General features: G+C 35.8%; 3 protein-coding genes across 5 annotated transcripts; 1 reads left to right on the forward strand and 2 right to left on the reverse strand.

The window, feature by feature from the left end:
* The first annotated feature begins 51 nt into the window (after positions 1-51).
* LOC143340384 (male-specific lethal 1 homolog) lies at positions 52-6,543 on the forward strand. Its single transcript, XM_076762267.1, has 4 exons — positions 52-2,158; positions 3,077-3,825; positions 3,959-4,177; positions 4,257-6,543. Exons 1-4 carry the CDS (start codon positions 1,085-1,087, stop codon positions 4,345-4,347), a joined length of 2,133 nt encoding a protein of 710 aa, XP_076618382.1. The 5' UTR covers positions 52-1,084; the 3' UTR covers positions 4,348-6,543.
* A 663-nt stretch (positions 6,544-7,206) lies between these two features.
* On the reverse strand, positions 7,207-10,527 carry LOC143340388 (actin, clone 403). The gene is made up of 4 exons (XM_076762273.1): positions 9,100-10,527; positions 8,318-8,696; positions 7,958-8,193; positions 7,207-7,861 (listed from the first exon to the last, which is right to left on the reverse strand). Exons 1-4 carry the CDS (start codon positions 9,223-9,225, stop codon positions 7,472-7,474), a joined length of 1,131 nt encoding a protein of 376 aa, XP_076618388.1. The 5' UTR covers positions 9,226-10,527; the 3' UTR covers positions 7,207-7,471.
* Positions 10,528-10,697: 170 nt separating this feature from the next.
* Gcn5 (Gcn5 acetyltransferase) lies at positions 10,698-14,121 on the reverse strand. Of its 3 annotated transcripts, none has more exons than XM_076762265.1 (5): positions 13,987-14,121; positions 12,568-13,539; positions 11,935-12,495; positions 11,123-11,847; positions 10,698-11,044 (listed from the first exon to the last, which is right to left on the reverse strand). In XM_076762265.1, exons 2-5 carry the CDS (start codon positions 13,533-13,535, stop codon positions 10,851-10,853), a joined length of 2,448 nt encoding a protein of 815 aa, XP_076618380.1. In that variant the 5' UTR covers positions 13,536-13,539; positions 13,987-14,121; the 3' UTR covers positions 10,698-10,850. The 3 variants fall into 3 exon arrangements, with proteins under 3 accessions (XP_076618380.1, XP_076618381.1, XP_076618379.1); XM_076762266.1 differs by lacking the exon at positions 13,987-14,121 and adding an exon at positions 13,916-13,976; XM_076762264.1 differs by lacking the exon at positions 13,987-14,121 and adding an exon at positions 13,826-13,972.
* Between the last annotated feature and the right edge of the window lie 1,402 nt (positions 14,122-15,523).

Raw genomic sequence — 15,523 nt, forward strand, 5'->3', positions numbered from 1 at the left:
AGTATATGTTACGAAAATAAATAGATAGTTTTCAATGACGCATTCATGCATTATCGAAAATTTTCTAAAATTATCACGTAATTGGCAAAGCTAGTGCCAAGCAATGTAATAGAAAATAGTGTCGGTAGGCGTTCCTGGCGATCATAATGTAAAGAACTTTGATAATTGAAAATTTATTAATTACAAATCACGATACATGTTAACAGTAACTCGAATATAAGATTTTGAGAAAAAGAATTATAAAATTAAATAGAAACAAATATGATTGAATAATTGATAAATAATATAAATCGTGCCAATACAATCATAAACAGATGTATCGTATTTTGTCATTTCGGTACTCAATGTGTTCAAGTTCATTTATTGTAAACATTATAAAGACATGTAAGTCTGAAGCGTCGGTCGTCAGTAACCATTGTGGCAGTGAATGTGTTAAAAACATTTCAATTAGAGAATTTCAAATGTTTTCGCTGACCATTCAGCATACCTAGGTATAGTACCGTACAAGAAGAAATAGACGCATTAACGTAGAACGCATGCGCCCTTTTTCATTATACCGAAAAGGTGTCGAAAAGTTGCATCGAACATTGCAAATGCGGAGCAAAAAAAAAGAGGCTCGCATTCGTTGACGTGCGTCGATGGTGAAGTGGCTGATCGATGGAAAACCGAAGAAAACGAGGAGGTTTGTGATTAGTAACGGTAGATGTCAGGAGCGTAGGATGCTGCGGGGCAGAGAAACGCCGCGCGGCTCGCATCGTCCGTCAGAGTAAACATAAGCACGATCTCGGGCAATAGGTACCTCGTGCGCTGCCAGTGGCAGAGACTTCTTTGACGAGTGTTTTAGACACGAACAGATAGGAAAAACGACATCGTTCGTAATCGAAGTGATTGTAAAGTCGATCGTGCGAGGGATAGGCGAAGGGTAATGATATGTAACGAGTAAATAGAACGACGTTGAGAAGAGGACATCGTCGGTGAGGGCATTGTCAAGACGCTTAATGTGCGCGGTGCGGGCGCGTGGTACGCTCGAAGCGGCCACAAATGAAGAAGAGGGAAGCCACGACGAGGGTGGTAGAGAGGGAAGATGTCGAGTGGCTCGGCCTCGAAGCTCGTGAACGGTGAAAATAAGAAGGAGAACGTTCATGAGTACGAGCACGGGAACAGGAAGGAGAACGAAAGCGGCGCTGCTGGCAGCACTGGCTCGTCTAAAGTTGTTCTCGCTGGTGAAACTAGTAACGCTACTTCTATTGCTGCTGCTGCTGTTGTTGCTGATACTGGTACTACTGGATCTAGTGCTACTAGTAACGCCGGTAGTGGTAGTGGCAGTGATAATGGTGATAGTGGTTGTTCCGCTGGTAGTAGTGGGAACGGTGACAGCGGCTGTAACAGCGGTGTCTGTATTACCGGCTTGACCGCCGGGGGCGTCATTGGCAGCGTGGAGTTTGGCGACGTAAACTCTGATCTCAAGACAGCGGAGGATCTTGAAACGATAGAGGATCAAAGGGACGCGAACGACGGCACGGAGTTTAGCGAAACTGAATTTCAAGACCTATACTCAGGCTCGTGCATCGAGACGCCAATCGTCAATCTTACCACCACTACTACCAATACCACCGATACTACGACCACTATCATTGATCACAACGAACGAACGACCACGGCTGTTTCTGCTGCCACTTCTTGTTACGAAGAAGACGAAGAAGAGGACAACGAAGAAGAGGACGACGACAACATGGTCGCGGCGATGAACGAACACTTGTCCACCACGTCGGCCACCAGCGGCGTTCGGAGTAGTACGGTCTCTACGACCAGCACCACTGGTAATTCCGTTATCAACCAGAACAATAGTTGTTCCCGCAATGAATTCCAAAACGTTGGTGAAAACGGTAAACCGGCCGCCGGAATACTCAGTTTCCCCTGTGACTTTGATCACATGTACGCCAGCATGACAGACGGTGGAGCTCCGGCGGCTGCTACTGCTACCTCTGCTCTCGGTGTCAGCCCTTTACGAGGTAATGAACCTCGTCAGAATGATTTGACGGAGGTGAAGCACCTTAAAGAACTGTTGCTTCTTCATCTTGATTTGATACAGCAACAATCCGAGCAGATCGTCACCAAGGACAAATTGTTAGCAGCTCTTCGTCAGGAGAACGAAACGGTATTTCCTTTCTCTTTCTACATACCATTTAACGTATTCTGATTTTACATAATTTTGCTTCGTCGATTGTGCCGATCATCGCAAGCTTACTTTGTTTTTATTTTTTGTTCGTTGGTTTTAAACGTAAAATTTGATCGACGGGAATAAGTACACGTTCCAAAATACCCGCGCTTATGTTTGTTTCGTATATACGTCAGTCAGTGTCTCTGCCTTTCTTTCTTTCGACTCTATTTTCCCGGTTCTTATTCCTGTTTCTGTCATTGGTCGGTCAATCGTGAAGGTCAGCCATAACGACGCCACGGGATGGCGCTGTTTCGTGTAGAATTGCACCTTTGAAACCAGAAGCACGTTACTACACGTTCTGCTTGATTCTCGCGCGCGATCTGCCTTAGCAATGACGGCACTTTCATAATGGAAAATGGAAGATTTTTTTGAAAGAACGGATTTTTTAAAACAATTCGATTTCAAACGATTCGAATGATGTCATTGTCACTGCTGTTTCATTTCGCTATTTATACGTGTGATAAATTGTGGAAACAATAATGCCTGGAATTCGCAGAGAAATTAAAACCCGATCGTCACAGTCCTATCGTTTGTTGACAGTAAATAAAGATTGTTTAATCAAATTCTATCTAATTTGTGCGGTTGTTTATCTTTACATACTTATGCTTATATTAAACGAAATAAAACTATTTAACTGACCGAGATTTTCTACGATTATTATAAGTAGTTAGGTTCTGTTATAATTACGTTTTTCCTAATTATCGTTAATTTCTTAACGATGGACTTTCATTGAATAGTGCTTAGTGTTTATTGTTAAAAGAAATTTAAATTTAAAATTACATCTTTATGTATGTTAAGTTTTTAAAAATATGTATACATTAAGTCTTTACTAATAAGTGCATATTTATATTATAGCTAAAGTTACGTTTGGAACGTATGGACAGACGTGTAAACTTACAAAAATTACGGTCAGAAAGTAATGAAAATTCCATTACGTCAGAGCATATTGGGACGTGTTCACCTCCGAGCATCAATTCTGTGAATGTGCCATCAACCAGCGAAATTCATAGAAACATTCAGTCCGAGAACAATAATTCTCAGTATAATGAGAGTTTTAAGATTCGTTTGAACACTAGTGGTGGAATTACTACCGTGAAACAAGAACTAAATGATAATCAAGGAAAACTTGAAACCAAGGTAGAAACTGGTAGTGATATTCGATTAGAGTGGGAAGAGAAAAAGAAGAGAAGATCAGACCCGATACCATTATCTAGTGGAAGCAAAAGAAAAAGAGGAGTCTCGTGTTCGTCTACAATCAGCAATGACACGTCATCTACAGTACAAGATAAAGTGTTAACTCACGAGACTGGTAGAAAAGGTGATAGAAAAGGCAAACTATTGGCAAAGAAAGAATCTTTCCTCACAACAGAGGAACATTATTACACGGCTGTTGGAGATCCTAATTATACGTTAAGTTTGAAGGAACCTAGTCCAGTGGAAAGTGATACCTCCTTGGAAGTTCCAAATTGGAGAGTGAAAATATATACAAGCTGTTACACGATGGAAGGGACTGAAAATTTAGACGATGAAATTTTTAACAAGAGGCATTTAAAACTGGAAAACGATGAGAGGAGGAGAAAAAGATGGGATGTACAAAGGATAAGGTTTGCATTTTCGATAAAATGATAAAAGAATAATGTATTATAATTAGTATTCGTTTATATTATTTCCTGGTAAATTTAATGGCGTTGTAAATGCATTATTTAAGTTTTAATATTTGTAAACCATCTCTTTCAGAGAGCAGAGGCACATCGAAAAATTAAAACAGAGACAAGAACGTCAGAATCATCAAGCTACGTGTTACAATACGAATCATACAGGACCATGCCCATCTGCGGTAGAAGAAGAATCTGTATCGTCGTTATGGCCTGATATAGAACAAATACAAAGTCTTCAAGTGGATCCCCAATTACCTATTACTGCATTTGGTGCTCCTATTCCTAGTTTTTCTCCAAGGTAAATAGAAACGTATTAATAATACAAAATTCGCACTCGTACTGATTTATATTAATTACCTTTAATTTTAAACTTACAGCGAATTTTCTTTACCTTGGTCAAACATGCCACGATCAAATAGTCGGCGTCCAAAACGATCGACAGGTAGAAGAAAATCCACTAGGAGATAAACGCTTTTACGACGACAGACAGGACCTTTGTCTTATTATTTTTAATCTTTGTTGTAGACATGCTCCCTTATACTTCTGTTTATTTTCTCTCTCTTTTTTAAAACCATATATTTTTTACTATGTGAATAGGGGCACCAAAGATATTTTTATTACATTTTTAAAAATATAATCCAGGAAAGATGACTGTAACTAAGAGAAGTACCTACTACTTTTTTATTTTCTATCTATTCGTCTGTAGAGTGTACATTCGATATAAATCGATATAAATTGTCGATTCGTTAAAATCGGCAAATGTCATTTTATTCGTACAACTGTGTGTATTGTCGCAATTTGATAAAAACGTTATTGATTTCTTTGATTTTAATGAATTATTTATTATTTATATCTGTGAAATCTCAATCGGGGTTGTACAAACTATAATAATCAAGTTAAATGTTCAGATTGAATTTATTTTTTCTCCAAATGTATAAAATCTGAATTTAATTGAACATAAATAAAATATGCTACAGGTACGCGTCTAAAAAGATCTGTTGCAAAATCTATATTGCGTGCAAGCGAACAACACAATCTATCTTAAATTCTTCGTAGCCCCTTTTCTTTAGTCTCGAATCGATACTGAGGAAAAAATATTCGTACCTATGGAATGATTCCATAAATATTTCCAAAAAGTACCAGTGGTACAAATGTATTTATTGTATTACAAAAGTGTATTTATCGTTAAGGATTAGAATACTCTTGAATGGTGAACATATGTAGTTCATAATGTAAATCTTAGAGAGTTCAAAACCATATTGGATCAAATTCTATTAATTTCATTTAATATTAACTGATTGTAGGATAAAATTCGATGTTTGAATAATATAAATTCGTATGAAATTTCTGTTTCCAGAAATACACTAGATATAAAAGATATAAAAGATCCATTACGGTTTTCAACTGTCTGTAATGTTTCCATTACAATTTATTCTAATAAGTATCTGATGCGTCCATCCGGTAAATTATCTCAGCTATGTTGTACCCTCTGTGGACCATTTTTGTAGTGTAATAAATGTAAAATACGTATTATCTATGAAAGGTTTATAAACATTCATAGACATAACTATCGTCTTCCTAAAGTGCTAAAGATGCATTGAAAGAACTTGTTACAAGATATCTTGAAATTACAAAAACGCTATATTCATGTTCTAAATTTACAGATTACCATATAAAGATTACAACAAAATTTTCTATTTGGTTGAATGGTGTAACGGATGCAAGCAAAAGTTTCATTATAAAATAAAAAATGTATTATTAATTGATCTAATTAACAAATTATATTTATAATGGTATTTTAGATTGCGGTAATTTGAAATTTGAAACATGTATTTTTTTTATCTTGAATTGTGATTAGTATTATGTTTAGAATGCAAGTTCATCAGAATGCTGTTTAATAAATTTGGCAAATACAGTTGTTTGAATGCGGTAAAGATAAGTATTACAGTTAAGGGAACACATAGCTCGATAAATAAGTAACGAGTAACATAAACGATATAACTTGCATATATTGGCCATGTTGACATCATAAATCAATTATATAGAAAATTATATATAATTTGTAATTTTTATTGTTTTATATTAAATATAAAGGAAAAGGGGTTACGACGTCTAGTTACGAAAATGTGGCAGATGGAAATTGATTAAATTTTTGTAATTCCTTTTTATTGGACATTAACACCATTTATGACAGTAAATATCATCGAACGATTATTTCATTGAAGATTCGTATTAGGCTTCATTGTATTAACATTTTCTGTAATTCGGTAAATCTTTAAGAATTGTGTAATTTATTTGATAGTTTTGCAGTATCGTGAAACTTATATGTTTTTCATATTTTCAATTCTTTTTTTTTATTTCTATGCAAATAGTTTTATAACTTTATTAGGAATTACATACATCCGAGATGTTTTTCTTTTATCGTTGCATTTAATTGTGATTTTTTTGTCTTTTTAACATTCTTTCGATAAAGGTATAACCTCTGTTATTCGTGTACATTTAGTTATATTATTCTATTTCATAATACGTAACAACTGTGACGCGATACTCGATTCAGCCGTCCATAAAAAGTATCAGAATTTCTTGAACCGAAATGCTCGACGTTAAGACACGGTGAATATAGTAATTATTACTTGTAAATAAAGGAACGTCTTTCCAAGTAAACGTTAGTTTCTGTTTTCCGTTTTATTTGTGACGATAGGTATGCATATTGTCGGGACCGTATTTTTTTTTTGTTACTTTGAAAGAAAGGAATGCATCTTGTATAAATATTTTCAACAACAGCATGGGGCAATTTCAGAGTAGAATGATAACCCGGAAAAATTCTAATACTTGAAAAGTTTTGAATATTTGATCACGTTCGTGTAATAATTGCAGGACCTAAGTATGTACATACGAGTGTATATGTGTATACGTTGACTATGGCGAGTGCGTCACTTATATGTAAGTACAATACACCCATGCACGCGAGTATAAATAAATGTGTATATGTTTCTAACTTAATTGAATCGAGATACGATATACGTAAAATATATTTATTATATTGTGTATAAATACTATACTATATAATATAATACATACATTATTACTATGCGTACAGGTTATTCCGTAACTGATGGATCAAATGTAAAAAAAATATACATTTGTTTTTTTTTTATCCGCTCGGTAGAATATTTCGATCGTCGTAGTAACTAAAAAAGCGTTTACATTGTCATATGTTCGAAGTATGCATCGTTATATCGCATCCATGAAATTTCAAGACATAACCGTGATTCAATTAAATCGATCGAAGTAAAGTCGAAAAAGTGGTGTAATATTTTCATTGATTTTGTTACGTGTGTGAAATTTGACCGCTTACGAAATGCCCTGTACATACATAATGCGAGTTATACTTTAGTGGTAATAAGAGATACTGAATAAATAAGATTATTTCATAAAGAATGTCTTGGTAAATGTGAAATAGTCGTTCTACGCAAAGGCTGAAATCGGGTTCGGGATACCAAAGCAAAAATGTTTTTATGCAATACGATGTTGATTTATTATTAAGCTGAATGAGATACAGTTTTTTTTTCGTTCGTAAATACAAGGTAAATTAGAAACACTTTCTATGTACAATGGACGGTCCTGATTCGTCGTACTCTTGTTTCGAGATCCACATTTGTTGGAATGTACTTAAGCTAGCCAAGATCGAACCACCGATCCAGACCGAGTATTTCCTTTCCGGAGGCGCGATTATCTTGATCTTCATCGTGGATGGTGCCAATGCCGTTATTTCCTTTTGCATTCTGTCCGCGATACCTGGATACATAGTAGTGCCGCCCGACAAAACTGAATTCGCGTACAGATCCTTACGAATATCGACATCGCATTTCATAATCGAGTTGTAAGTCGTTTCGTGTATTCCGCATGACTCCATGCCTAGAAAACTTGGCTGGAACATCGCTTCTGGGCATCGGAATCGTTCGTTACCAATAGTAATCACCTGAAATCAGTTGTTGCGCGTGGTCCGTGAATTACGTCTAGTTTTCAATATTCCATACGCTTGTGCCAATTAAAATTCACGTGTAATTATAATTACCTGGCCGTCCGGTAACTCGTAGCTCTTTTCCAGAGCACTTGAACCGGCTGCTGTAGCCATTTCTTGCTGAAAGTCCAAAGCAACGTAACATAATTTTTCTTTAATGTCTCGAACAATTTCACGCTCCGCGGTCGTTGTAAAAGAATACCCTCTCTCGGTTAAGATTTTCATGAGATAGTCCGTCAAATCGCGGCCAGCCAAGTCCATACGCAAAATTGCGTGCGGTAAGGCATACCCTGGATAACATAGAAATATTTTTATTTCAGGATGAAGTTTGAAGGAAGACGCATGATCTTAAGGGCTGTATTATCAAAGTGATGGACGGATGGATACTCGATAAAACGGTGAGTACCTACATACCCTCATAAATCGGGACTGTATGCGAAACTCCGTCACCGCTATCTAATACAATGCCTGTAGTGCGTCCCGAAGCGTAAAGCGATAAAACGGCTTGTATAGCGACGTACATCGCCGGGGAATTAAATGTTTCGAACATAATTTGCGTCATTTTTTCCCGATTAGCTTTGGGATTTAACGGGGCCTCCGTTAAAAGAACGGGGTGTTCTTCAGGGGCAATTCTCAATTCGTTGTAAAACGTATGATGCCATATCTTTTCCATGTCGTCCCAATTTGTTACGATACCATGTTCAATCGGGTACTTTACTGTTAGAACACCTCTTTTGCTTTGGGCCTCGTCCCCCACGTAACTATCTTTCTGTCCCATACCGACCATAATTCCCTGTACAATTTTAGTTTTATTAACGTCGATAAAATATTTAAAGCAAAATTTTACATTTATTCTCTTTCGTAAGGTTTTTTTAGCATTCTTATTGTCCAATGGTATTTCCGTCGAACTGTGAGAACTTATTCTAAAGTTTAAAAGCAGGAAAAAATATTACATAAAGTTTTTAAATAAACGCTTTGATTTTTTCCTAGATTAGGTTCTCGCAATTTGGCGGGAATATCACGGGACATGTACAAAGAAAGAATTACGATCAAATTCAAGAATCTTTACGAAATACGAAAGTTTTAAGAGTCTCGAAAATGTTCAGCTATAATATTAAAACGTTTAAAATAATAAATAAAATAAAACTCTAAATATTGTTAATTGCCGTAAAAAGACTGGACAAAATTAGTTTTACCTGATATCGAGGTCTTCCGACGATGGAAGGGAATACAGCTCGTGGAGCATCATCTCCTGCAAATCCTGCTTTGCACATTCCCGATCCATTGTCGACTACTAGGGCTGCAACGTCGTCGTCACACATTTTAAAATGGAAATAATTACTTTGCTTTAAAATAAATTAAAAATAAATTAGGTTTAAATATATATCGTAATATAAAGACAGGATTTATTTATATGACTAGACTTTGTTCTATCTTCACAGTGCGTTGACTCCTTTAAAATTGTTCCTCTGGAAGAATGGAGCTGCTTTATATCAACTCCCCCTCTTTTCCTATCTCTGCACATTTGTGTCTGTATTTTAAACAGTTTCTCGTATCTCTATGAACTACTATACCCTTTAAGTAGTATTTATTTATTAGTAGTAGTAGTTTTTATAATTTTGTAATTTTTTATTAATTTTTTACAAATCTGTAAAAGAATTATCTTAGAATGTACTACATTTGTTACATTTGCGTAATGTAGTCTAGACGAAGAATAGCGCGATACAAAAATTAAATAATTATAATTGTATCAATTACTAATATAGAAATCATAAAATCCAAATAACTGTACTAATATTGTACCTAATACAGAAACGGCAACGAATACCTTATAAGAGGCTTTAATTGGTTTTTAATGTATGCCAATTAAGAGAATGTTATTACATTACGTACACAGAGTTTGTATTAAGTAGAGCATATAAAGCATTTCCTTGTCCCCTTAGCTATATTGAATTCCTCTTAACCAAATCCAATTTAGACTGGAATATACATCATTTATATTTAAGACTGAGTAAATCCTGCTTATTGAAGAAAGTGAAACCAGCTTCCCAAGAGTTCACTGAACACAAACCAAGTTACAGAAGTTACAAAATGCATCGTATTATAAGGCATATAAAAGATGTAAGAAATGTAAAAAGTTAAAATATTTTATTTACCTTATAAAATTTCATGTACAACTTGTTTGTAATTTTAAATTTAATATTTTTTAATACTCGACATATTCGTCCACGTATTCGATCGTTTGTTAATTACGATATGATTTTATAATTATACGAATAATGTTTACGTAAAGATTACGTATATTTTTTAAACTTTTTCGATAGTAAATATAATTGTTTTAATTAGTTGGCCATACGCGCGTATCGAAATTTCATGCAAAATTATCAAATTTCTTTGATATTTTAATTGTATTTAAAGCAGAACGTTTGACCAATATGTGCCTCTATTTAACAGTTCTTTCATTTACATTATATAAGTTAACGTTCCTTCTATATTTATAGAAAATATAAGTTTCAGTTTGCTAACTCTCTCAGAATTAACGCATTTTAAGAACTCACTGTTCCATAGAATAATCACTAAGCAGAGCTTCGTTATAATTGGTGTATTACATTTCGTAATTAACTGTTCAAACTAATGCTTATAATTAGGCCGTGAAATTAAGTACCTAGTTTGGTTCTAATTTGCTGTATATCCTATTTTCAACCGTTTTTTGGAGTGCAAAAAATTATACAGAATCAAACATTGTTTTCACCTATAGTTTTATTTAAAGGTAGGAATTACACGTACAAATAAATAAATACATATTTCCACTCTCATAATTTTTCTTTTCCAAAAGTTCATTTTCTTTCGAATTCATCAATTTTACAATTATATATTTACAAATAAATGTACAGTAAAAAAAAAAAATTGTAATCAACATGTCTATTCCTAAGGTAAATACTTAATTCTATTTATCCCACAGACCGATTTCTTTCATTCTCGTTTGGAAATATTTCTCCAAAGCGTTAGCGCATCGGTAATATTCGGTGTCGGGGCTATTATACAAGCGACAATTTGTAAAAATCCGTGTCATATCTGCAATAAATAATCTTCTTGTAACATAGTACCGCGCCTTTAGTCGATCGGTCATAGTCTTGAGATCTGAAAAATAAAAGTCGAATCTCTTAATTTTCAACTATCATTTTGTATGACTGTGTTTTGAGTTTCTATTGCATTTACCCATGGGGTATTTAATATGATCGTAATAATCCGGAACATCGTTTTTGTCGACAGGCTTTAAAAACGGCCACGCTGTACTATGATTTTTTACGCTGTTCAAAACATTTTTCAAAGCATTGTACAACGAATCGGTAATGTCTAAGCACGCTTCCATCGGTTCTGGTCCTGGAGTTCCCTTAGCTACGCCTCTCGTTCTCGTTTGAGCATAACTCTTCCAGCCAGTTTCTCGGATGCCAGGAATAGATTCAACAGGAATTCCTCTAACGCCTTCTTTGAAGCACGTTAAACCAGGATGAACCTTTTGTATCTCTTGCTGTCTCTGATGAATCAATTTTTTGATAATTTCCTTCTGTTTTCGTATGACTGCGGTAAATTCGGTGTATACAATTTTAGCGTTTAATTCGCAATGCATTAACGTTGCTCCTTCGTAATCCTTAATATATCCTTGATGCATAGATCGTGGTAACTTAATGTCCTTACTAAAGCCTTGCTTTTTAAAATATCCGATTGCAAATTCGTCCGCGAACGTGAGGAAATGTAATATATTGCTCTTTATGTGATAATCTTTAAGCATGTTCATCAAGTGTGTACCATAGCCTTTTACTTGTTCTTGACTTGTTACGGCACAGAATACTATTTCTGTGAAGCCCTGTGTCGGAAACATTCGGAAACAAATACCACCAATTGGTCGGCCGTCTTTTATCAAGGCCAATGTTTTGTGTTTACTACAAATAAAACATTGTTACGATTAAATCTTCCAACGTGTATTATGGAAACAAAATGAATACCTTTCTAGTATGAGCCACACTTACGGATCAAAAACTAGTTGAGATATGTACTCTTTTGGCATTCTAGGCAACTGATGGCTGAATACGTTATGTAATCCGATCAACCAAAGCATCGTTTGTTTCGAAACCGGTTGTGTCAGACTGTTTCCGACGACATGAAATTCTATAATCTTTCTACTCTCTTCGATCTTGGCAGTTTCGTCTCGCGGTACATTCGGCGGGAATACGGCATCGGGTCCGCACATGTAATTGGGGTCGTTGATAGTTGCCACAATTTCAGCAACTGTTTCTTCGGGTAAATCTTCGAATACTTCCTCGTTTTTTCTTCTTTTTACATCCGAACGTCCCTCGGAATGGGACCTTTTTTCATGAATCTTTTTCATGCCAGGACTTATATTAATCGTCGTGTAATTATCTTTATCATTTGGCGTGACTGTAACTTTTTCGAATTCGCCCGTTCTTCTTCCCTGATTCGACTTTGATTCTAACGCAGTTTGCAAATAAGTGGGGGGCACTTGCTTGAAATCGGGATCCCAGATCGGTGAATTATCCGAATAAATTTCTGCTTCTAGCATCGAGAGAAATCTGAAATCAGTAATCTTTTTAAGTAAAGCAGTTTAGAGGCTTTGCTTGAAACGAGGACGAATCCGTACGTACTTTGGGAAATGCGTCAGGACTATTACTCTCTTTTCTGGCGCTAATTTATCTCGCTCGCTATGACACTTGTCTAACAATTGTCTGGATACTGGTTTAAAAATAGCTTGAACAAATGTCCGCCCAAAAACTAAAGACGTATCGTAATGAGGCAACGAGTCGCAGAACGCTGGTATGTGGCAGAATACCAGCCAGCGCGTATGATTAATTTTATAAGCAGGAGCGTCTTCCACGCTAATTGTGCCTCTCCTAGCACTCAGAGGATCAAAGTTCCAATGATTTAAACAGTGCAAGAACATCTTTGCCATGTCGCACATAGCTTGCATGTCTCTTTGCGGTAAATGGCCATATTTATATGCGACAAAGTTCATTACTGCCTTTGCTATGCTAGGTCTTTCGAAAGGCGGTTGCCCAAGCGGACCTTCTATCGTAGGTTTCGTTACCGACTGTATACATTTCCTTAAAAGTTTACACAAGTAAAAATAAACTTTCTTTGTATCGGGATCTTCCTCTTTTTGTAATCCTAGAAAGATATTGTCCGCGTCTATGACCATGCATAGCAATTTATTGATCTCCTCCTCCGACTGATTGGTCAAGTGGGAAACGTGATTTTCTAAAACGTGCGTGCAGCTTTTGCAAGGATCGAAAAAATTTATAATCGGTTGCGTATCGCTTTTCGGAGACTTAATCAATAACTGTGGATTTTTCCATCCGACGCATTTGCATTCCTCGACTTTACACGCGCTGTAAGTCGCAATTTTCAAAATTTTTTTCATTTGGGGTAAATTTAACATTTGCTGTTTTCTCTGTTGTATTCTTTGGAGATTATTTTGTCTGCTACTTTGTTCCTGAGGTCTGGCACCATTCGGTTCCCTACTGTTTCCTGCATGTTGCGAAGTACTGCTTACAGATTGGTTATTTTCTTGCAAAGGCTGCAATGTTGCATTGCGATTCCCTTCTTCGGTTGACATATTTCTGTGAAAAAGGACAGCTGTTACAAAATATTTAGCAACAAATATTGTTAATTGATTATTTTATATTTCAAGTATTTAATTAACCATGCTATTGTTTTGTCATTTCCATTGTTTTAAATAAAATGAGATTAAAAGATGATGCTCCCTTTCATTTCCTTCGTGTGTCAAAGAAACATAAAGAAGAAAAATTAAAGTAAGTATAATATAAATGTCAAAACAATAACCAATAATATCTATCACGTTAAAGTATAAACATTGTTTTCTAAACAGTAACTATACGTACTTACAATTAGACAACAAATTTATAGAATAAATATCATATTTGTTAGTAATTTACAATCTTTAACGATTATTTACAATACTATAAACATGCATACAAGGTTATAAAACATCCCCATACATCCACTGGCGTTGCCGCTATTAAAACACATTAAACTTCAATGTTTACCGTTCTCCTAAATGGATGTTAACAAAGTGTTTCTATTTTTTATAAACAATAAGAGAATCGAAAAAGAGAGCGAGTAACAGTTTGTTTTCCTCAATACTTCGAAACACTTGAAGCTCACGTATGTACATACATATGACCCATACTTGCGCAAAAAGTGCCAACGTATAGTATCGCCACCTAATATCAGGGATTCGTACTATCCGGGGTACAGACCCCCTCTCGCCCCCCACGATTTGGTGACGACGTATGGTATCGCCATCTAAGAACAGGTTTCGAACTAAAGGCGGAGTACAAATCCCCTCTCGCCCCCCACGATTTGGTGCAATCGTATAGTATCGCCATCTAAGAACAGGTTTCGAACTAAAAATTTCGTGCCAGGATCACAGAATGTTAGTGGAGGTATGCGGAGTACAGCTACCCCCACTCCTCCTACTCCTAATATACACTACCTTGATTATTCATTAATAACTCCTTTCCTGGGGTTAAAACATGAACTTTTAGAATTGAAGAATGTAGTATAAACCCTTGGCAAGATTCAAGGATAGTTTTTAGAACCATGCCATGCCTCGTTAAATAGTTATTAACAAATATCGGAAGTCGGAACATTTACGGCTGTATCACTGCCAGCTTTAATCGATGAATTATCAACTTTTCAGCAATAGCAGGCATATTTTGGCTATTAGGGAAGCAAGTAGACATCCCTGGCAATATTTAAGGACCGATTTTGCAACGCTCCATGCTCTAATTAATTAGTTATTAGCGATAGATGCCTAAGGTGTCGCGTAAAAAGGCTAAAAACAGTGGGCCGACTTCCGATATTCGTTAATAACTATTTAATGAGGCATGTCATGGCTCTAAAAGGTATCCTTGAATCTTGCCAAGGGTCTATACTATATTCTTAAACTCTAAAAGATCATAATTTATTCCCAGGGAAGGCGTAATTAGTAAATAAAGGAGCAGTAATTAATTACAAGCCGAGAGACACATAGTACACTGTTTTTGCCACTGGTGGCGCCACAGTAGAAATCAATACTTTCAATGAACTACTGCTCCTTAATTTATTAATTACGCCTTTCCTGAGAACAAATTATGTACTTTTAGAGTTTAAGAATCTAGTATAAACCCTTGGCAAGATTCAAGGATACATTTTAGAACCATGCCAGGTCTCATTAAATAGTTATTAACGAATATCGGAAGTCGGTCCACTGTTTTTAGCCTTTTTACGCGACACCTTAGGCATCTATCGCTAATAACTAATTAATTAGAGCATGGAGCGTTGCAAAATCGGTCCTTAAATATTGCCAGGGATGTCTACTTGGTTCCCTAATAGCCAAAATATGCCTGCTATTGCTGAAAAGTTGATAATTCATCGATTAAAGCTGGAAAGTGATACAGCCGTAAATGTTCCGACTTCCGATATTTGTTAATAACTATTTAACGAGGCATGGCATGGTTCTAAAAACTATCCTTGAATGTTGCCAAGGGTCTGTACTATATTCTTCGATACTCAAAGTTCATATTCTAAGCCTAGGAAATG

Source organism: Colletes latitarsis, chromosome 3 (genome assembly GCF_051014445.1).
Source record: "Colletes latitarsis isolate SP2378_abdomen chromosome 3, iyColLati1, whole genome shotgun sequence".
Classification (NCBI taxonomy): domain Eukaryota; kingdom Metazoa; phylum Arthropoda; class Insecta; order Hymenoptera; family Colletidae; genus Colletes; species Colletes latitarsis.